We start from the raw sequence: 21,667 nt of genomic DNA on the forward strand, positions 1-21,667 counted from the left end.
TAAAGAAAAATCCGGTGTTTAGCACTTTGAGTCCCTTTTCTGGTTTGTTTTGGATGAACTAGACTAAATTTCGGACACCGAAATTTTGACGATTGGTCCTGTCTCGACTTTTCTGACTCCTTTTGAATTGCCTTTGACTACTTTAGAGTGGCTGCCTACAGGCATGCACAAACATGTCCTAAAACAACTCTTAACATTCGTTTTCAAAACTGTGCAACTCAACGAGTGTTCGTTGATGTTCCAAAACAAGTAGCGTAGCGAAATACAGTTTCTGTCGTGTTTTATTTGCCATTTTGTAAAATCCCATTGATTTCTGGTGGAAGACTCATTGCACGTTGATATTACTGCGCCACTGGAAACGGAAACGGGGGCTTTTTTGGTTGTAGCAGACATTCCCTGGTTGTAGTTTTTCCGCATGACCACCTTTTACAGTCTATGCTTAAGGCTCAAATATTCAACAAACACCTTAACAACTTGGTGAGTTGCACAGTTTTGAAAACAAGTTTTGAAAACAAACGTTAAGGGTTGTTTTAAGGACATGTTTGTGCGTGCCTGTAGGCAGCCACTCTGAAGCAGTAAGGCGATTCAACACTAGTCAGAAAAATCGAGACATGACCAATCGTCAAAATTTCGGTGTCCACCACTATAGTTCATCCAAAAAAAAAAAAAAACAGAAAAGGGACTCAAAGTGCTAAATACCAGCATTTTCCTTTAACACATTAACAGATATTCTGCTACACAATTTAGCCAATTTGACGTTGGTTAGCTTGGTAAAAGCACCAACTTCTGCCCCTAGCCCCTTTCGTTCGAAAATTCTAAAACAAAGATGTTTTTTAATACTTCAAAATAACATTTGATAAATTAACATTACATTTTTCAGTAGCCATTGGTGTGTAGATTTGAACAAAATCTGGTTTGGTTCTTAACGGGAGCATTTACTGCCTTATAAATCCAATTTTGTTTACCGTGCTCAGAGTTTGGTGCTGGGCTAGTGGGTGCTCTATTTCCGCCCACTCACTAAGCACATATCAGTGGTTAGACCGAGAATTCTCGTCGCGAAATCAAATTTCCACTGGAGCTCCAAGCAGATTTGTACACACAGCCTTACAACACTGTTTACAGCTCTTTGAGTCACATAGTACATAGCTAATTTAGATACACTTCTAAGTGTTGGTGCTTGCGTTTCTTTAGGAATCCGCCGTCTTGGTTTGTATAGAAATAAATATTAAGTGACACATACACGTAAAAGGACGGAAATAGGTAACGTTCCGATACCAGGTTTATATTGAGCAAACAAATCTGCAATATGTTTTGCCCTGAACATTAACTGTGTCTTATAGACACTGAGTAGAACTTTAAGTCCTGAGGACTGGAGTGATGTGCTCTCTTTTCTTTGTTTTGTTTAAAATCCTGTGTGTTTGTATGTGAGATTTAGTTGTGTACTTGTGTGTTTGTGTAGGTGGTTATGCGTTTGGTGCAGTGTGTGTGTGTGGGTAGATGTGTGGTTTACATCACTTTTACTATCCTGTATGGATGTCTGTGTATTGACTAAAAAAATATTTCTGAGAAACTTATCCTGTTCCCAGGCTCTTTACAGGTCTTATCCTTCAGAACATCTCAGTAGCTGATGCTGTGTTGATGCACTCTGTCGGTGGGCTCACAGTGCAAAAAAATGCACCCTTGTTGTTAAAGCACCAGGTTCCTTCTGCTGAGACGTTTTGACAGCTGTCCCTTACCTGACCTTGGTGTTATGCAGAGTGCTGTTGATAGAGTCCTGAATGTGTGTCTGTGTGTGTGTCTCTCTCTCTCTCTCTCTCTCTCTCTCTCTCTCTCTCTCTCTCTCTCTCTCTCTCTCTCTCTCTCTCTCTCTCTCTCTCTCTCTCTCTCTCTCTCTCTCTCTCTCTCTCTCTCTCTCTCTCTCTCATAACAGGAGAGCAGCTCCAGCTCCTTGAGATCTAGAATAGCCATGTTCAACCACACTGCCAAAGAAACTCCAGCAGATCCCTTTAAATCCGAGGACCCCTTTAAATCAGATCCCTTTCAAGGTGAGCTGATTTCTCCACTGCCTCTCCTATTCTCCCTCTGCACTCTTGCAAACACATGCACATACAGCTCTGGACAAAATGAAGAGACCACTACACGTGTTTCTGATGTCAACCTATGAGTAACATACGAATGAGTTGACAGTCATATTCAAAATTAAGAGACCACTGCAAATTTGAATATGACTCATTCAATTGTCACTTAGCAACCATACATAACAAAAAAAGCAGTGGTCTCTTAAAGGTTGTATCAGCGATTGCGGGCTTAAAAAAGGTCCTAATCTGTCCTAACAATCCGCTAGCTGCCCGCCCCATAAGCAGGCCGCCAAAACAACGCGTCTCTGTAGGCAGCCTAGGCTGCACATCTGCACACAAAAACAATTGCCAACCACTCAAAAGCAAAATAAAGTGTTCCAACCAATAACCGACGAGATGCACGTTCAGGAGAGTTTCAATTGCACGGGAGGGAGGGGGAGGGAGTAGCGAGCTGTCTGTTTTGTTTGAACATCAACAGAAATGATGTTACCCCGCTATCGCTGATACAACCTTTAATTTTTTCCAGACTTGTATATGCTAACACACACACACACACACACACACACACACACACTTTCAAACCAGCATAAAATTCAGTTTTATTTGTGTGCTGCCACAAAACATGAATGTCTCAAGGGGTTTTACAGAGCCCAGCATGAACATGATCCCCCGTAGAAAAAACACAAAGGCAACTATGGCACGGATAAAGTCCTTAAAGGAAGAAACCGTGAACAGAACCTTTGAGTTTGCTTTTCACAGTGCTAGCTCCTACCACTCTGTGCGTGCATGCGTGCGTGCGTGCGTGTGTGGTCAGTATTTGCTCTCACTAAGGCAGTTCATTAGGACCTCAAAAACCATTTGGGAGTCCATGAGTGGTGCCAGCGCTGAAGCTGTGGATGTTCTAAAAGCCTCTGGTGATTTAGTGAGAACAAGGGGCATCTTTATGGGCATGGGGCTCTCAAATGCCAACAAGCTGCCCTTAATCACCACTGGGCATCCATAAGGCCTGCTGGCTTTTGTAGAAGCGTGGGCGTCCATGAGGGGAAAACACTTTCTTTTAAATGTCATGTTTCCCATACCCAGTTCTGTCCGTTCCCTCAGATCCTTTTGGAGGGGATCCTTTCAAAGAGAGCGACCCTTTCAAATCTGCCGATCCTTTTGCGTCTGGGGACCCGTTTGGGAAGAGCTCCACAAAGGTAGTGTAATGCCCATCTCTCCTCAGAGCTCCACAAAGGTAGTGTAATGCCTATCTCTCCTCAGAACTGTTGCCAAGCTGTTGCTATTCTTCACATGATATCCACACCTTCCTTTGGAAATTGCAGTGCTGTTGTGCTATTTTGAAATTTTGTTTTGACACATCTCTAACTTTCACTCCCTAAGCTGACCGCTCCCTCTTTCTCTCCCCACACCCAGACCAACTTATCCCGAGGTGGCAGCCCTTTCGCCCAGTCCATTGCTAAGCCCAAAGACTCAGGTAGTCCATCTATCCATCCATCTGTCCGTCGTCCAACGCCCTGTAACTAAGCATGGCCTCTCTCTCTTTTCCTCCTCCCTCCGACTGTGTGTATTTATACTCTAGCCACAGTTGTCTCAGTGCATTGTCACCGCTGAAGCGATAAACATACCCGCCTCGCTGAAAATGGCAGGCCTCCTTTGCTTGTGTGTGTGTGTGTGTGTGTGTGTGTGTCTCAAAGTGGACAACTGCAGTTCGACACAGGCTGTTTATTTCAATCTGTCTGTAGATCCAGTGTGTGTGTGTTTGTCTTGGGCTCGGCCCTTGTGATGTCCGTCTGGGGAGAGGAGAGGAGGGAGGGAGAGAAAAAGTGGCTCCCCTCCTGAAGATACTCTCCTCACCCCCCCCCCCCCCAAATTATGGGTGCACAGTTCTAAAACGTTAGAAAGTAAAAGGTTGTAAACCTACACTTTACAGTGCGGTAAGAAATACTCATTTGCAGTGCGTGGACATGTTGCGGGCGGCCCAGGCCTTCATCATCATTTGGGTAGGCCAGGCTTCTCCTTTTGTCTACAGTGAAGGTGCATGCGTTATACCCTACATTTATCTATTTAGCAGACTCTTTGATACAAACCAACTGTGCATGTGAAGTGTACACATCAAAGGTTTTAGAGCGGAGCACTGTGCGCTGGAATCTTTGATGCATATAATCAGTTTGTTGGCGTAGTGGGAATTGAAACCATGCCGTAGTGTTACGTTACCAGAATGTTAGAGATACAAACAACCAGTCGTGCTCCTACCAGCACCAGTGGTCGGAGAAAAAGGGAAGTCATGAGCACCCCCCCTCACACACACACACACACACACACACACACACACACACACACACACACACACACACACACAGGGGAAAGGGCAAGGAAGGGGAAAAAAATAAAGTTGTGCAGGTCTTGCGTAAGGTGGGTCAGGACTTTTACAGAGAGAAGGAGGGAGAGAGAGAGTGTTGCGCAAGGTGCACCAGGACTTCCACAAACGCTGAACTCTACTCAGGAGCAGGTGCCAGCGGCTTGAGTGGCGATGTAGAGAGAGCCTGCAGGCCACAGGCCACAGCGTCAGCTCACTGTTAAGTTCAGTGTTGTTCTTGCAATCATCAACGGCAGTTGATTAGAGACAAAAAACACCAACCATTGACATTCTGGGGAGCACAAATGCACATAGAAAATAGACACACTTACAGACATTGTATGTACTTCATGTGCATTTGTAACATTTTCTTGGCTGGCAATACACATGCATGCACACACGCACACACATGTGTACGTGCTTGTGACGTGTGTGTGTGTGTGTGGATGCTTGTGCATGTGTAGCCTGATGTTTCTTGAGCTGAGGTCAGGTTGGATGAAGCCTGAGGTGTTTGAGGTGAGGAACCGTTGGCCTGAAGTGGAGTGGTAGAGGTCCATGTTGCTAGAAATCCGAGTCAGTCACTCTGTGGAGAAATCTGTCTGCGAACATGTTCACACTTCATGAAACTTTGTCGACTTTAACCCTGAAAATGAGTTATGATTTTTTTTTTTTATCCATCTCTAAACTTTTTCACGTGAGTAAAAAATAGGAAAGTTGCTTTAATACAACATATCCTTGACCAGGTTATTAGTCAGAATTTATTTTCTTTTTTTTTGGTCATTTATAGATATATTTTATTGTTTTAGGCAGCGGTTTTAGTGAAATATATGTGTAGCCTCACATTTTCCTGTGGTTGAAGTCTATATTTGGGGCTCCAACCTACACGTTTAACTGCTGTCCTGCTGAAAATAGTACTAGAGGAACAAGCATTGCTTTGTGGCCAAGCATAACAGAAAAGCTCAGGCTCTCTATTCAGCAACACAGGCATACCTGAGAGAGGGAGAGAGAGGGGGGGACACGCTCAGGCAAGGGAGCTGTTTTTACACACTTTTTTTTTTTACTCTTGCCTTTCTCACACAGACCCACATGTGTACATGCATAGACACATGAACACTTACACACACACACACACACATATATATATATATATATATATATATATATATATATATATATATATACACGCATAGGCACACTTACAGATACACACACACGCACGCACGCACGCACGCACATGGAGGTATGCACTCCCATCACGCACACGCGTAAACATACACAGACTCATTTGTGTCACTCCTATTTTTATTTCTTTACTCGTTCTTCTGAAGGAAGTTGTTTTAATTTATGAGAAACACACAGGCTCTGGATGCAGATGCATGCGTGTGAGAGCACACAGCTCACCCTGTTTTTAACATACTGCACCCATAACACCCTCTGAGGTGAAGAAAAAGTAGTGTCTCGGAGAAGAATAACTGGATTCATATCGTCATGAATGTCACCCTTCAAACTTCAACCTCACAACAAACAGATTCTATTACAAAGTTTTGTTTTGTTACCCCCCCCATCTTTTTTCTGCTGTCGTCAACCTGCATTTGTCAGTTTATTCATTAAGCCCGGCGCATGCCACAGTGTTGCAAACAGAGGCCCAGTCGTGGAGCCAGGAACAGAAAGACCACTTACTGGCTGTAATGAGTTAATTAGAGACATGCGTCAGGTCCAACAAAAAGCCGTTTTTTGCTGCCCCAGTAAGTCATGGAAAAGCAAATGGTCAGGTCGCATACCCCTCACTCTTAAAATAGCAGGAATTTTGTGTTACTAGATGTTTCCATTAAGGTGTGTGTGTGTGTGTGTGTGTGTGTGTGTGTGTGTTTCTCCCTTCTTGCCTCCCTCTGTTCCTCAAACTACCCCCCCCCCCCCCCCATCCATCTTGCTTCCTCTCTCCATAGATCCGTTTGGAACAGAGGACCCCTTTGCTGACAGTGCCTTTGGAGCCCAGAGGGGCTTTGCCGACTTTGGGCAAATGTCAAAGGTAGGGTGGAGGACAGGGTTGGGATATGATGCGTGATCTGCATCTGATCGATCTGCATCTGATCGATGCTGCAGATGTAGTCACACCACTGTCGTCATGCCACTGCCTTACACACACACACACACACACACACTCTTAATGTATTAATTTAACTTCTGAATGTATAATTTAAAGAGAAGCAGAGCAGAGATATAAGGGTGTAATAAACTGCTGGAGTCCATCTAAAACAATTAGCAGACACTATTATCCACAGCAGCTCACAGCACAGTGTAGAAGTCCAGTGACTTCTGAAACGCATTATCGTCTCGTTTTTTGTGTCTGGTCCTGTAAATAGAACTTTTCTGGATCGGCGTTTGAGAGAAGGCCTTCTCATCCTCCTAAGAAAACCCCACCTCCTAAGCCCGCCCCTCCTCCATATAGCTCCAGTAAGTACAGAACCCCCCCTGAAACATTTCTTTGTTGAGTTATATTCAAACAACTAATTGAAAATGACGGATTTCAAATGCTTTGTTCTTTTTTTGACATAATACCATCAAAGTTATGGACTTTGCCATCAAAGTGCCTAAGCTTGACTTCAGCATCCTAGTTTTGTGAAGCAGGGCTGTGCACCACTTTAAAACTTTAGAAAGCAACATACTGTGAGATAAATCTGAGTTCAACCTTTGACCTGCTCATGAGATCATATCTCTAGACTGTTTAATCTTGCTAATAGGCTTTCCTAATTACAACCCTGCCTGTTAGGACTTGGGACTTTGCCAAGGAATCATAATTAGGCTAACTGAATATTTGAGTGATGGGTTTTTTTCTCACGGTGTAGGCCCTCAGAGGGTCATTAGTTGTTATGACCATTGTAAGGGATGTAACTGCCGGACTACATTGGGCGTGCAACTGAGGAGCATATGCTAATGAAAATGGATACACAAGATGCAAGAGTGCTACACACAATTTTAGAATTAGAGTAGTCTTTTTTTGTGCTCCACACAGGCAACACAGTTGCGCGCCTGGTGTAGCCCCCCAGTAAGAATCGGCATTCATTTCTTTATATACAATTCCAAAGCACATTAATGGGTTGTGCCGATTTAATAACATTGTTTAGCCCTACGTAAAGGACATACCAGGATTGTACTGATAGGGAATCCCTATTTCTCTATGCATCACCTAGTGATTGATATTATCTAATGCCCCCCGTCCCCTCCCCCAATTCCAGATGACAATGTCTCTAAGTGAAGGTAGGTAAATCTGGCATCAGACCCGTGTTAGATCCAACTCTGTTGATGTGAACCAAAATCAATTAACTGAAACCGCCACATGTGTTGAACTCACATAATTACAATGACGGGGGATAGACAGCCAAGGCTGAAATGAAAAGTGTGTCAGTGTGTTCAGATGAAGTGAGGCCTGCTGCATGCCATGAATGTGTGTGTGAATGTGTGCCTGAAATAACTTCCCCTTTCTGTGAGTTTCTCGTTTTCTGAGCTTATCAACAGGAAACTGTGTGGGCATGGAACCGCTTGGTTCTCACCAGAGTGAAGTGTGATTTTTTTTTTTTTTTTTTTTTTTTTTTTCTCTCTCTCCCCCACCACTGGCTAGTTGAAGGTTGTGTGGTGGAAGAGTAATTAAAAGTACCGAAAAACAGTTGTTTGAATTGGTAAATCGGCCAGAAAATTGGCAAAAATTAGAATAGGGAACTCTTGAGGAGAACTATTAAAGAGATGAAAGGTCTGGACAAGGTCAAGACATGCGGCCCAATCTAATGCCCGGCGCATCGTGGTGCCAGTTGTGATGCAAATCTTTGCTAGTTTGTGACCTAGGCTCATCGTTACATGTCCGATGCTCACGTTGCCTAAATAACAAATCAACTTGCACCCATTAGAAAATGTGCAAGTTGCTATAGAAACTAGATGATGTTCTGTTAAACATTTTGTCATTGCGTCAGGATTAGTCGCCTGGACTATGAATTAGCCTGTCGACAAATCCAGTCAGCACAGGGCTGCACCCTGACCCTGGAGTTCCATAACCCCTGGTACCCCTGAACGTGGTGTGTTTGTGTGTTTGTGTGTGTGTGTGTGTGTGTGTGTGTGTGTGTGTGTTTTGTGGTAGTCCTTTTGGATGTTTGTAGAGCAGAGGCGCGACCTAGTCACTTGGCGCTGGGATTTTTTTTTTTTTAACCAGTTGACCTTATGGTGGAGGTGAAAGAGCAAACACTGGGGGCACAAAATGATGTTTATAGATTAGCACATATTACACATGAACTCCACAGAAGAAAAAAAGCAGATACCTCATAAAAGTCTTTATCATATCAGCTGACCAAGAGATAATCACAGCCTGATGAAAAGATGCAGCAGCTCAAGATGATTCATCTGCATGTGAGCTTAAGACACAGGCTGTCCAGGAAGTGATGTCCAGCATTCCAAAGGGATGTGACCATGGGGAGACAAACCTCCCACCAGGTACATACACAGAAACTGTGGCTGTGTGTGAGTGTCTTATTGATTGTGAGTGTGTTGGTCTATGACTGTCTGGTTTATGACTCATTAACTTGGCTTTTATCTGACCTTGGGCCCATCTTTGAGACCGAAATGGCTGTGGCTCTGAAAAATCACTGCCTTCAGCAGGTTCTCTATTCTCATGTAGTGTTTCAGATGTGGTTAAGGATGCTTAGCTGTGTGGGTGCCTGTAATCTGACCTCTCACACCAGCCCTTTTGGACGGTCTAATGGGTCGCAGGTTCCATTTGTACAGAGCCTGGTTGCCTTGCCCTACGGCCTTGGCCAGTACGGAATAGGACCATTAGCTAAAGCAGGAAAGAAGTAGTTGTAAACCGAATTGAGAACTTATCCAGTTCAGCTGTGTTGACTCTTCAGGTTCTTATCGCAGGGCTGGCAAGCATATGGGCATGCTTATATTTGTCTCAACAGAATTAATTAAACACATGCTTTATGATATTCCTTTTTCCATGAATGAACACCTGAGTAAAAAAGTAGTTCCACCACGCTTCTGAATTCACGTTTGTTGCTTTACGGGAGAGGACCGATCATGTGGAAAGGGAGAAGGTTCACTGGAGCACACAGAGATGGCTTTGAAATTTTATTTTCTTGTAGTGCACAGCAATTGACTAACTAGCCAGTTAGCATGCTAACTCAGACTTATTTCTGAACATTGTGTTTACTTCTTGAATGTTTTTTTAAACTAAAATTCTTGTAGTATCCTAAGCTGCTTGTAGTGTCTATGTTTGTGGTGTTGTGCATGACCTATACTCTCCTGTTATCATAGTATTACTCACCAGGGCGTGGCAGATCTAGATGTCTGTGCCTGGATAGATGACAGCTCCTTTGTTGAGAATGGAAGCCGCTGATTCTGTTTTTCTGTCTCAGTTTATCTTGCACATCTTTACATATTTTCACTCTCTCTCTCTTGTCCATATCTTAGTGTTGACTCATCTTTAGTGGTATGGCTAACACCTTTTTTTAGTGCGGGCCAAGTGAGTGTGATGTTCCCACAGAGCATAGCACTGCCACTGCTCTCTTCCAACTGCTTCAGTGATAGTGGCAATTCTCTCTCTCTCTCTCTCTCTCTCTCTCTCTCTCTCTCCATCTTTCTTTCTTTCACACTCTCTTCCTTTCTCTCTAGTTTTCTCTCTCTCTTTCTGCCCCCGTAAGCACCTCTTGCCGACCATGAGAGAAGGGAAGGATAGAATGAATGGTCAGATAGAGTCGGCCTTTATCTCTGTCATGTTACAAATGTTTAATGTTCAGTGGCAATGATCGTTAAAGTTTGGAAGAGAGAAGATAGAATGGGCTTCTTTCATCTGTGTTGTGTTAGTGTGCAGGGAGCCGCTTGGTGTCTTTGGTGAATGCAGAATTGAAACCGGCCCTGTGGTTTTTGGTGAGCCGCGAGGAGAGTAGGCTGTAGAATAACCCCAATCGTGGGGGTGTTGAGCAACCAGAAGAGTGTGGCACCCCCAACCAACCCTGAAAACCTATTGACCATAGTGTGTGGGTATTCTCTTATAGTGTACCGTAGATGAATCATGACATTGGTAGTTAAACCTGAATGGGTGAACGCCTCGTAGGCCTGTGGTAAATTTAAGGTCATAGAAATGTATCATCAAAATCGAATTTATTAACACTGCCTGCCTTCATGACTGTAGCTGCACCCTTCCAACACCAACAAAGGCAGCCTAATCTCTCTAGCAGTTTTGTGTTCCTTGAGGTTAGACAATTGCCCACATGATTGTTGTGTTTCTTTGTTGTGAAGACGAGAATGGTCTTTCTTCCGCAAACTGTTCCTAGGTCAGGGTGCGCCGGGACACTCCTTGGGGCCAGCCAGTCACGTCGTGAGTAGAGGCCAGAGAGGCCCGCCCGCCTCTTTGGCCAATATTGCTGCTGTAAGTTCAGCGTGGATCCCCTGTTTGTGTGTGTGTGTGTTTGTGTGTGTGTGTGTGTGTGTGTGTGTGTGTGTATGTGTTTGTGTCGCCATTGTGTCCGTGCCATGTGTTCGTATTAGTGCCGAGCTTCGTAGCCAACCACCCCTCACTCTCACTCTCACTCTCACTCTCACTCTCACTCTCACTCTCTCTCTCTCTCTCTCTCTCCAACTATACTTCACACTTTTCACAACTAATGCAGCTCATTTGTGCCATTGGTCTCATCCACACTCTTCCCTCTCATCCTTCACATCCAAACTCATTTGCTCCCCTGACAGTGACTTGTCTTATCTGTAACCCTTTGTTCAAGACAGATGCCCACAGATTCGGTCACTCAAGAGGCATACACTCTTTGACCTCTCTGCCTTAAATCCGACACTTGTTTGTGTTAGTGTCAGTAGTTCATTAAAGTATGAAAGTAGTTAGGTGAGATTGAGAAGATGAATAAATCTGAGTCAGCTCTATGTAGTCTAGGTCTATGTCGTCTTTCACAGGATAGCAGTCCTGGACACCTGGGCCTGTATTCACAAAGACTCTTAAGGGCTAGAGCTTCTAATTGGCGGATGTAGAGGAAACTCCGAAAATTAATTGCTGAGAGACTAAGACCAGTTCACAAACGATCTTGAATCAGCAGTTTGTATCATCCATTTTAAAATGCACATGCAGACGCTGCGTAGGAGCGGTCTTAGCAGTATGATCAAATGCGGGTCCTGTGAAATCAGAGTTGCACAATTCAAGAGTTCCCCGTTGAAGCTCCTTTGGCCATGTTGGCGCTGGCGCACCTTTGTTATGACCCTATACCAGAACCATCAACCGGCTGTTCCAGAGGGTTTTTGCTTATACTGTAACACCGCCTGATGCTTCCATGATGTGGAGAAACCCTTGGTGTGTGTGTGTGTGTGTGTGTGTGTGTGTGTGTGTGTGTGTGTGTGTGTGTGTGTGTGTGGTCCTGGGGATTAACAGATGCCACTGTGCTTTTCGCTCTCACATTGGTACCTAGTGCTGAACTCATGCTAAGGGAGATGATGGTAGTCACCAGTGTTTCCTAGCCTTTTACCATCTACGCTACATAGGCTAGGTGTTTTCCCCTGCTGCCGATTTTTTAATTTTCCTATTGCATTTATGTACTTCCTTGTTCTAATTTGTTAAACTGTAGAATCAACTATTGTGCTGAAGGAAAAAAAAAAGGACTCTAAACATATTTTAAAAGGGCTGTAAGCTCTCTGATGATGCAAGGGGCATCTGATCAGGAGGCATACTCTGAGTGCCCCATATCCCTCACCATCACACATTTCTCACACCATCTTTGTTAGTCACATATTCATCTCTGTGGCGTAAAACACCCCAGCAAAACGCAACCATCCGTGTGTGTGTGTGTGTGTGTGTGTGTGTGTGTGTGTGTGTGTGGTGTTTTATGTGTGATCTCAGTTCCCATCATCTCGGGACGTCTCACCTGACCTCCTGACCCCTCCGCACCATCTGCATGACTCTGCCCTGCCCTGTTGTTTGTGCTCTTCAGGCACTAACTGCTCTAGTTGTTGTTTCAGTTTGTATATCACTTTAGTGCGCTACAGCTGGGTGTGTCTGCTGCTGCTGTTGATGTTGTTGTTGTTGTCGTCTTTGATTTGGCCTTTGTGTGTTCTAATGTGTTTTCCTACCCAGGTGCAGGAAGTGGCAAGGTAAGGTTACTCGAGGGTTCGGCGACCACAACTGAATTTCTTTTGCATGCGTAAAGAGCAAGCTCTGCTCGCTCACTCTCACAAGCACCAGTTCCCACGCTCCACCCTGTAGGCCTGCTGATCTGTGAGGACCATGATTCAATCGGACACCAAAAATCTCCTACCTCCCTCTCTCTCTCCTCTCTCTCTCTCTCTCTCTCTCTCTCTCTCTCTCTCTCTCTCTCTCTCTCTCTCTCTCTCTCTCTCTCTCTCTCTCTCTCTCTCTCTCTCTCTCCTCTGTCAAGGGGTTGATGGACACAGTACAACACTGCAAATGCAACACCTGTACCCTCAGTCAAAGCATTGTGACAGAAAAGGTTAATTTAGTGCAACTTCAACTCCTTATAATAGTAAGAAAAAAGGCAAACAGAGAATAGTGCAGTGCAAAACTGCCGTTGCTGAACCTGTCATTTTGCTCTGGCTGTTGGCATGTGGTATATGTTCCGTCATACTCTCGTGTCTGATGATTAGCTTTTCATTAAAAAAAGAGTCTGAATCCAAATTGTGTGCTGTGCTTGAAAAGTGCACTCAATCAAAATCACAGAAAAGTATAAATTCCACTCTGTTTTCCTCTATTCAATCAAATCAGAGTCAATTAGTTTAGCAGTTACTCATTCTGTGATTGACTTGTAGAGCAAATTGCCATGTGAATCACTTCCTGAAATCCAAATGAACACTTGCTGCATAGGCTAATCTGGAACTATGCTATGATGGTGCTCCTCTGTCTATATCACTATGGCCTACAGATCGGTGCGAAATGCACGTGATGCACAAGGGAATCAGCTGCAGTGCACGATGGGAGTGTCTGATTAAGTGCGTTGTACTATGCATTGTTCTAGTGTGTGTGTGTGTGTGTGTGTGTGCGCACACCTCTTGTCACTGGGTTTGTTGTGTGAGCATGTGTTGTTATCGTGTGTGTGTGCGCAGCGTGAGCATGTGTTGTGATGGAATGGTGTGTGTGTGCGTGTGTGTGTGCGCAGCGTGAGCATGTGTTGAGATGGAATGGTGTGTGTATGCAGCGTGAGCATGTGTTGTGATGGAATGGTGTGTGTGTGTGTGCGGCGTGAGCATGTGTTGTGATGGAATGGTGTGTGTGTGTGTGTGTGTGTGTGTGTGTGTGTGTGTGCGTGTGTGCGTGCGTGTGTGTGTGTGTGTGTGTGTGTGTGCGTGTGTGCGTGCGTGTGTGTGTGTGTGTGTGTGTGTGTGTGTGTGTGTGTGTGTGTGGCGTGAGCAGCTTGCATGTGTAAAGCCGTGGTGTCTGCTGTCTCAGTTTGGAAGTGAGGCGGAGCAGCTGGAGTGGGCCAAGCGGGAGAGCGAGCGGGTGGAGCAGGAGAGGCTGAGGAGACTCCGCCAGCAGGAGCAGGAGGACCTGGAGCTGGCCATCGCCCTCAGCAAAACACTCACCTGAACCCCCTTCCTCTGAACATGACCCCCCACACACACACACACACACACACACACACACACACACACACACACACACACACACACTAACTTACTTTCCCTGAACATGCCTCCCCCTACACACCCCATACACACACACCTGAGCCCCCTTCCTCACACACACACACCACAAACACACACACACACACACACACTCTAACTTACTTTCCCTGAACATGCCCCCCCCCACACACACACAAACACACACACCCAAATCCCCTTCTTTTGCCTTTACTTGAACATGCCCCGCTGCACACACTCACACCTAGTCCCCTCCTGGTGCCTTGCCCCCGAACATGAACCTGGGGCTTTTCCCTGAACCCTTTTTCTGGAGGCATGAGCGTGGTCCCAGCGCTCACCTGGACCTTTTCCTCTGACCTGATGTCGTCCTACGATACACTCAGACTGCTGACCTCGAGGATCTACTCAAATGAATCATCCCCTTAGGTTTCCTCCTGAAGATGTTCACAACACTCACTCGATGCTCCCCTTTTCAAAACACACTGATAACATGGTGTGCAGAATGCTTCCCTTAAAACCTGTGCTGGACATTTTCATAACTTCTGGAACTGTTCTGCGTAGTCTGAAGTCACCTGAGGACGCTCAGGACACTCACCCTGACCCTGTTCCACAGTTTGAAATGGTCAGTGAAGCCTCCCTCTTGGCCCATTTGAAATGTTCAGCCTTAAAACCCTGCAAATCGGTGTGAACACTATCCCTCAAATAATTCCACCTTCCAGATGCCAAAACGTACTAAAATGAGGTCCCAGTCTTCCACTGCACATTGACCCCTATCTTGACCAAATAAGTCCTCAGAATTGTCGACTCTCCTACCGGCAGACAACATTCTGGACACACCACCCCACCCTCTCCCAGAACTCCACTGATGAAATCCCTTAATGATGAGCTCAGTCATGCTTTCTCCTCTCTTTCCTCTTTTCTCCTCTACTTTTTCCTCTTTCCTCTCTTCTCCTCTTTCTCGTCTCCTGAAGCTGCTCTGCGGCTGTTGGGTCACTTTAGTCTAAAGCCGTAAAGGTCTCGGTTATGTATGTATATATATGGACTGTGGAGCATATGAAGTAATTATGAATGCACTGTAGAAAAGTAGGCTAAAGATTGTTTTAGAGCTTCCTGCCACTTTAGTCTGTAAGAGCATCTTTAATTGTGCTCATTAAAGCGTTAGGATTCCTTTTGTAGACTGTTGATGGTAACTATTCAAATGGTTGGAAAGCTTTTCAGTTTCCTAATGTAAAAAAGGTATCGAGTTGCCTTTATGGAGTTTTATTTAAATCTCGACAATATTTATGTGTTGCCTCTAAACCTTAAATTGTTCCACTGTGGTTTCTGGACGTGTGAGGAAGTGTTGAACTGTCTATAGACTGTCCTTTTCGCAAACTTGTTGCACTAACCAGTTATGAAATGACTTGCATCTGCTGTGCCACTGCGTCATTTCAGACTTTGTTTGAAAATGTTTAGTCGTCAAGGGATTAAAAAAAGTTAACATTTAAAAAGGAATAACTCCTCTACCTAAGAACTGAAAGGGATGCATCATAAGCATTATTGGACACCTCTTCATGTTATACTGCGTGGTTATGTAACTGCAGATGCTTTAAAGATGTATTTGAAGGGCTCTTCTTTCCTCTCCAATATTTTGCACTGTGGAATACAGCTATGATGCCAATAAGCAGTAACCTGCCAATAGAGGTCATCAGAAATGTAATGTAATGTAATGTGATGTGGTGCTTTTTTTGGCGGACTTTCAAGCTCATTTTGTTAAATGTAGGCTGCTAAAGTGTTTTTTCTATTGGCCGCCATGTAAGAACTTGCGCCAGCTCACCCAAAGACTTTGATCTGCCAGTGATTTCAAAATAAATAAATAAATAATCCTAATAAAATTCTAATGAAGTCTAAATATGGAAATCAGGGACATGAGACTTTTGTGATATTTGCTCTGTTATTCTTTCAAGAGTGTCTAATTTTCTGTGTCTTGGTGGAGATCTTGTTTGGTTTGTTTTTGGTCAGCTCCCTTATGAGTCAGTTTTTTGATGTTTTTGGTTAACACTACTTTCTGTTACCATTTATTTTTTGTTTACCTTTTTGTCTTTTGAGTCTTCCTTTTGCTTTGATATTTTTGTTATAACATTAGGTGCCTTTTAAGACATCTAGACCTGCACTGTACTGTACGGAAGAGAATGTGGAGTAGACAGCTGTCTGTCATTAAGGAACATTTTACCTGCCATGACTACCTGGAGTTATGCTGTTTGATTCATTATAGCATGTTTGCAACTGTTAGCATTGTTATATAACCCACGATGAATCAGAAATTATGTAACCTTGTATAATGTTAGCATGCCTCGTGAGATGCACCTTCACATTGGCAGCCTCTGGGGCTCTGTTTGGAAGAAGTCATTGCTTTTATCAGTTATATCTTGATTAGCTGATCTGAGTGATGTCTGTTGCCAGGCTTGAATGCCGACGGACATAATGCTCTTAGTTATTTCAGACTTGTACAGAGGTTACACCTTTTGAAAGAAAAAAAACTGTCAACAACACTGTCCAACTGTCCATAATCACACAGTTTGTTTCGTCACTGCCCTCAGTGGCTAGGGCGCCCTCTAGCAGTGGCTCTTGTGAACTAGAGGCTGTGAGTGCTGAAATAAAATCCCGCTGTTTAAATGCAGTAGTCACTAGGAAAGAAAATAAAACATATGCATGCGTCTGGGGTTTCTTGTCATTTGATTTGGATTATACTAGGGGTACACATTATAAAATACCATATATTAAATGATCACTAAAACATTAGTGTCCTGTCTTCACTCTTCTTTATGTGCTTTGAATCATGTTGCTACAGAGTCCACAGCACTTATATGCCATTGTCTCCTCTGAAACGTGTGTGTCCGTGTGCGTGCGTGCCTGTGTGTGGGTGTGTGTGAGTGAGTGGAGGGGCCTAGTGTGGAACTCGGGAGTCAGTTTGTCAGTCAACACCGTCAGGACTACACCTGTAGAGGTGTGTGTTTGAATGTGAAACTAAAAACTACTACTACAATCAGGAAGCTTTGAGTACTGCAAGCCAATAACGTGTGTATGAATGAGGGGATGCAAGGCAGAGTGTATATAGAGGAGATTTGGGTAAAAAGCTTCACTATGACTGGGTGTGTGAGCACTTTTGGTTTTACTTTTCAGTTTACTGTACTATTGCCATCAAACATGTTTTTTTAAGTGCTTTTAAAAGATTCCTTTCCCTGAAATATTGTTGTGGAAAGTTAGTTGATCTATTCTAGTTGATTATTTATTTCATTATGCAAGGATCTTCGACCATGTTACCTCAAATTAAACGGGAACGAATCAGGGGGAAATCATTTTAACAGTTGAATGACTCTGAGCTCTGGTATGTTAATTAGCCCAATTTGACATAACAGGAAATTTCAGGAAGTTTTTATTTACTGGATGGCTCATGAAAGGACTGAAAATCAGATGGTCACTTTTCCTCCACGTCTCAGAAGAACATCCAGCGCAAATCCCCCATCCCACCCCAACCCATATCATTGCATTTTGGAACAACATCTCCTCTTAGCTAGTCAAAGGAGTGACAGTTTCATCTTTGCAGGTGACATGACAAAGCCTTTCAGTGCTAGCTTTGCAGTACAAATGCACCTTTAATGTGTCTTTGTAACTATGCTATGAAATAGTGGAAAATGGTGGCTTTTTTCTTTCTTTTTTTGATATTCTACCAAATATGACGGTTTGAAAAAAGGAGAACACCATGTTTTTATTGAAGTGTGTCAAGACTTGTAGTAAAAGTTACTATGATGAGAACAAAAAAAGTGAAATGAGACTGCTACTTTTGCACTTCACTGAATTGTCTATTTATAGATGTGCCCGGAGCAAGCATTTCTTCTTTTTTGCAGAAATGGAGTGATTTGTAAGAAAGATAACGATGAATGCCACACCATAGACTTCCCCGCAAGGGGATATTGACATCTAAATTGTAATGGACACAAAAGTATATATTATTGTATTTATTGTGCTATTTTACTTGAGGTCAACTTATGAAAACATTCACATTCTAGTAATAGGACTTCAAATTGCCCTTTTCTGATTTACCTCTGTGTAGGACCATACTTTCCTAGAGGTCTGTCCAAGACGTTTGTCATGAAGTACACTTAGCTGAGCTCACCCCTTATTTTAAACTGGCTCCCTTGGCAGCTTTGTTAGTGTGCACAGTGGTGAGAAAGTGCTCGGTGTTGCCAAGCATCTGTTGAACATGGTTGGTTTTGGCAGTTGTGAACAGTGAAATGTTGTATGCAAGCATCTTGCCACCTGTAACAGACAATGCATCTCTCTCTCTCTCTCTCTGCCTCTGTCTCTCTCTCATCCTGATCTCTTGCCCTCCAATTTGCACCCACCAGCTCATCCTATGAATCCCTCCATCAGTGTGGGGCCCATGTGTGCAATTTTAGGATTTGAGGTCTTTGATGTCATCCCCATGCTCCCCCCGTCCTTCCCTCCCCCAGCACTCGCGGCTGTGCTGCTGCTGCTGGTGCTGCTGTGCCGAGCGCTGCGGCCCCTCTGTCCAGACGTATCTAAATTCACTCTCTGTAATTATGTAAATGTAATGTTTGTATTTATAGGGCGCAAGCCACATGCTACTGGCCTCAGCCCCTTTGCAGCTGGAAAGCATCACCCATGCGAAGTGGAATACCAAGTTCCCACTGGCTGAGTGGGGGCTCAGAATAGTAGTGTGTACCCTTGATTTCTCTGAATGCCTTGTTATGGTCCCTAGTCCCCATAAGCTGTGGCCTGGTACAGCTCAAATGTCTAGGGCATCATTTTCCAGTTTGGTTTAAAGCAGACCATAATAAGAGACTCTAGTTTAGGGTGAGCTTTAATATTCAAGGTGCCCCCCCCCCCCCCTCTTGCTTACTTTTTGCCCAACTTTCTCTTCCTACCACTAGACTGATTTCGAACACATTGATCGAACACATTGAAGTGATCTTTCATAAACAGTGCAAAAGACAGTGCATATATTCAAATTTAGTTTAATATTTACAATAAATACCCTACTTACAATATAAAATTTATATACACATTTGATAGAAAAAAAACAGGACATCAAGCCCTGATTTGGTATTGTACACTGGGGCTTGAGAGTACAGTTATTGTACCTATATGATACAATTGTTTCAATAGAAATACATATACACCAAATCCATCATGACTTAAGAACTGTCTTGCAAAGAATGCACAAAGAGCTAGAGTCACTGAAACTTTAAGGCAGTTTCTAAACCAAAACATTGTCATATCACTGAGCTCATATTGTCAATCCAGATATTACTGTTTCTTTTTTTTTTTTAACATTGCTAGTCAACAGGCTTGCCCTCATACAGTAGTTTGTACTCGTAAATAAAAAAAAGGCACTGTTATACACTGTTCCAGTTGAATACAAATATGTCAAGAGCCAACTTTTTCAAGTTGGTGGTGAAACCCCAATGTACACACACAAAAAGACATTTTCTTGCTCTTGCAATCGTAGTACCAGCTACATTTGTTAAAAAAATTATAACATTATACATCTTTATAAACGACTGAAAATGCCTTTGGAAATTAAATTAAAAAAACACACAATATTGTAAGGCAATTGACATAACAAATTCATGTTCTTCAACACTGTTGTCTCAGTCCTGCGTCCGTTCACATGTGACGCTTCATGTGCAGTGCCAGGTGGTCCGACCTGGAAAAGGCACGTTCGCAGAGGTGGCACTGAAAGGGACGGTGACCGGTGTGCTTGCGAAAGTGGCGCGTCAGCTCATCGGAACGAGCGAATTTCCATCCGCAGCCCTCCCAGTTGCAGTGATATGGCTTTTCACCTGTTAGAGAAGAAGGGGAGGATTTTAGTTACAGAGGAAATTAGTTACAGTTTGTTGACTTCACAGATAAGAGACTTGGTTTTTAAACTCCGTGATTGGTTGCGCGTAAAAACACAGAAGTTAATACTTGGCAAACTGTTCTGCAGGCACCATAGGCACTAAAGTGAAGAAATATCAAATATTTAACAAAAAAGAAGCATTTCTTACCTGTGTGTGTGCGGTGATGAGCCTTGAGGTGTGAGCTCTTTGTGTAAGTTTTGCCACAGCCAGCGAAGGTACAGGTGTGCGTGGCAGTGCGCTTTCTTGGCCAGGAGCGACGTCCTCTCTTGGGCTTGGTGTCCAGAAGCTCGAGTGGCGACGACGGAGGTGTGAGCAGAGCTCTCTGCGAGCTCGGCTGCATCCCGAGACCGTCTTCGAACATACCGAACTGGTGCGCTCCCCGGTAGGGATGTGGCATCTGCTGAGACGGCGGAGGAGCTGGGTGATGGGCATAAGCGGAGTAGGTCTGCGGGAAGATGTTGTGGCAGACTTGTGGCTGGCACTCAGAATTCCCTTGGTCATCCGGACTAAGTGGTGGAGTCATGTTGGCAGCTGCCCGTGGCGATATGGCAATACGGGGCTGCTCAAAAGACATCATGCATGAGACGTTGCCCTCTTGCTTGATTTTCTGACATGTCTGAGGGACCATGCCCATAACTGGTCCGTAACTGTCCATGGACGGCTCGACCTTGATGTCAACAAAGTCCTGTCTGGGAAAAGGCGCTGAGTTGATGAGAAATCTTCCTTGAATTGTGCCATTGCTCGGCATGCCGTAACTGTCAACATCGACTCTCAAAAGTTCGGCCATGAGGCTGTTGTTGTAGGGTGGTGGAGGTGGGCTGGCATCGTTTGACTGGAAAGTGCCCATGCTGTTTACGGTTTGGTAAAGGTTGCACGGTTCCGTGCCGGCCATGGAATACTCCGCACCTGTGGTGAGCGCCCCGATGCAATCGGCGCCGGTTGTGTTGGCAAGAATAAACTCCAGATCTAAGTATTTACTCAGATCCTCTTCGTCCTTTCTTCCACGGTAACTGTCCATATTAAGTTCAGTGCAGTTGGAAGATACGGATTTGTCCGCTTCGTTTTTCCACCTCTGCAAAAAAATACAAGATGCGTTCTTTAGGGGGATTGTCTTTCAAGCCAAGAAAGTAAACACAGACAGAAAATACGAGGACTGTTTTTTTACATTTCAAGAATCGTTTAAACATTAATTTCATCACACCGGCAGAAAGTTGGAAACGCATACTTACTTGTTCCCAAAGTTTGTCCTTTTGGTTTGAGAATGTTGCTATTGATGGTAAAATGGTCCCAGATAAGGCCATCTCCATACGTCCAAAGTTTTGCTCTTGAGGTTAAAACGTGTGCCTTGCCTATACTTTGCTTTTCACAAGTCTTTAGAACTGACTAAAAACGGTCTACTTAAGTGTTCAAGTTTGTACAGCAGGAGATCCTCCTACCTTATAAATATTGCAGCTGAGTAGCTGGACCAATTGAGCGAGTGGAGGAAACACGTTCAGGATGGAGCCCTAAATTTAGCCCCAGTATATAAAGTGCAGCGCTCGCTTCTCGCAGATCAGTCTGTGTCCTTGCGCTCATGCAAACCTATAAAGCTCTGTGGAGCCGCTAGATGACGCACAGTGGCCTGCCCCCTTTATGGGTTGGGTTGACGGGGCGGGAGTTAAGAGGTTGTAGAAAAAAAAGAGAAACGTTAC

The 21,667-nt window shown here is 44.1% G+C and overlaps 2 protein-coding genes across 12 annotated transcripts in view; one reads left to right on the forward strand and one right to left on the reverse strand.

The window, feature by feature from the left end:
• The window catches only part of eps15l1b (epidermal growth factor receptor pathway substrate 15-like 1b), a 104,705-nt gene that overhangs the window by 16,227 nt on the left and 66,811 nt on the right, over window positions 1–21,667 (forward strand). For 3 of the 11 annotated variants that reach the window (XM_042095812.1, XM_042095803.1, XM_042095821.1), the window contains 7 exons: window positions 1,931–2,045; window positions 3,180–3,274; window positions 3,492–3,552; window positions 6,381–6,463; window positions 6,798–6,888; window positions 10,755–10,870; window positions 10,911–12,817. In XM_042095812.1, coding sequence (XP_041951746.1) covers window positions 1,931–2,045; window positions 3,180–3,274; window positions 3,492–3,552; window positions 6,381–6,463; window positions 6,798–6,888; window positions 10,755–10,870; window positions 10,911–11,258 — 909 coding nt within the window. In that variant the 3' untranslated portion in view covers window positions 11,259–12,817. Of the gene's footprint in view, window positions 1–1,930; window positions 2,046–3,179; window positions 3,275–3,491; window positions 3,553–6,380; window positions 6,464–6,797; window positions 6,889–10,754; window positions 10,871–10,910; window positions 12,818–13,876; window positions 16,852–21,667 lie in introns of those variants that run through there. The other 8 variants (XR_006032488.1, XR_006032486.1, XM_042095839.1 and 5 more) reach the window with 8 other exon arrangements.
• Window positions 19,073–21,536, reverse strand: klf2b (Kruppel-like factor 2b). The gene is made up of 3 exons (XM_042096395.1): window positions 21,206–21,536; window positions 20,124–21,048; window positions 19,073–19,916 (listed from the first exon to the last, which is right to left on the reverse strand). Exons 1-3 carry the CDS (start codon window positions 21,281–21,283, stop codon window positions 19,741–19,743), a joined length of 1,179 nt encoding a protein of 392 aa, XP_041952329.1. The 5' UTR covers window positions 21,284–21,536; the 3' UTR covers window positions 19,073–19,740.

The sequence above is a fragment of the Alosa sapidissima genome, chromosome 1, assembly GCF_018492685.1.
Source record: "Alosa sapidissima isolate fAloSap1 chromosome 1, fAloSap1.pri, whole genome shotgun sequence".
NCBI classification, from domain to species: Eukaryota; Metazoa; Chordata; class Actinopteri; order Clupeiformes; family Clupeidae; genus Alosa; species Alosa sapidissima.